General features: G+C 50.3%; 1 protein-coding gene across 1 annotated transcript; it reads left to right on the top strand.

The window, feature by feature from the left end:
* Positions 1-9: 9 nt before the first annotated feature.
* On the top strand, positions 10-757 carry LOC114072852 (olfactory receptor 6X1-like; the record flags this gene model as incomplete). Its single annotated transcript, XM_027910681.1, has 1 exon — positions 10-757. A coding segment is annotated over one exon (748 nt), but the record flags the coding sequence as incomplete, so codon positions are not given.
* Positions 758-1,178: the final 421 nt, after the last annotated feature.

Raw genomic sequence — 1,178 nt, 5'->3', positions numbered from 1 at the left:
TCTGATCAGAAAACCATCTCCCTGAGCAGCTGCTTTGCCCAATCCTATTTCTATTTTGCCCTGGGTGGCACAGAGTTTGGGCTGCTCGTTGTCATGTCCTTTGACCGCTGTGTTGCCATCTGCCAACCCCTGCACTACGCTGCCACCATGCAGCCTCAGCTCTGCCTCGGCCTGGTTGTTGCTGCCTGGCTCATCGGCTTCACCCTCCTGAGCTGCCACCCGCTCTTCCTGTCTCAGCTGTCCTTCTGTGGCTCCAACAGGATCCCCCATTTTCTTTGTGACAACTCCCCCTTATTCCAGCTGTCCTGCTCTGACACCAGCCTGCTTTGGAAAATAGACACTGCTTTCATATCATGTGTCTTGCTGGGTTCCTTAGGTTTAAACCTGGCATTTTACACCTGCATCCTTTTCTGTATTCTGCAGCTTCCAGCAGCCTCTGGGAGGAAGAAAAAAGCTTTTACTACCTGTTCTTCCCATCTCATCACCTTATCCATTGCATATGGGAGCTGCATTGCTCTCTACACGTGTCCTTCAACAGATGCTTCCTTAAAGACCAACAGAATTGTAGCTTTGCTGAACACAGTCCTGTACCCATTCCTAAATCCATTCATCTACAGCTTTAGGAATAAAGCTGTGATACTGGCACTGAACAAATCCATTGCCAGAACAAGAGCAAAGCTTTCCCCTAGTCATGATGCATTTCTGGACATAAATCCCAAGGATCTTCTCCCACATGTTAAACAATACCAGGGCATATGTTTGTAACCTCCAAACGTGGAGGCCTCAGGAGATTTATGCTCTTGTCAGTTTGTGTCAGGTTAAGTGATAAGAAGCTCATCTGCACACCCAGATGGGGCACTAACAGTGGCAGGAGGAGTAACAGGGCACTTAATGCTCTGCCCTGGCTGCTCCATCCCTGCAGAGCCATCAGCTCACCAGGAATCCATCTCCAAACAGAGAGAGCCCAGAGGAACAGTGGCAAGGGACAACCCAAATTATGGGCTCCTGAGAAAGGGACACCATGTCCCAGCTCCTTCCAGGGCTGCCCTGGCAGAGCCATCAGCCCTGTTGTCCAGGTTTGAAAGCCCTAAGGCACTGAGAGCAGATCACCATTTGAACTGGGGGGATTGTTGCCTTGGAGTGTTGGACACATTCTGGGATGCAGGGGAAGAGCAGTT

Source organism: Empidonax traillii, unplaced genomic scaffold (genome assembly GCF_003031625.1).
Source record: "Empidonax traillii isolate 1590-97213 ecotype Southwest subspecies unplaced genomic scaffold, ASM303162v1 scaffold4157:size10025, whole genome shotgun sequence".
NCBI classification, from domain to species: Eukaryota; Metazoa; Chordata; class Aves; order Passeriformes; family Tyrannidae; genus Empidonax; species Empidonax traillii.
The sequence above is the reverse complement of the archived record's forward strand: the minus strand, read 5'-3'. Positions and strand labels throughout refer to the sequence as shown.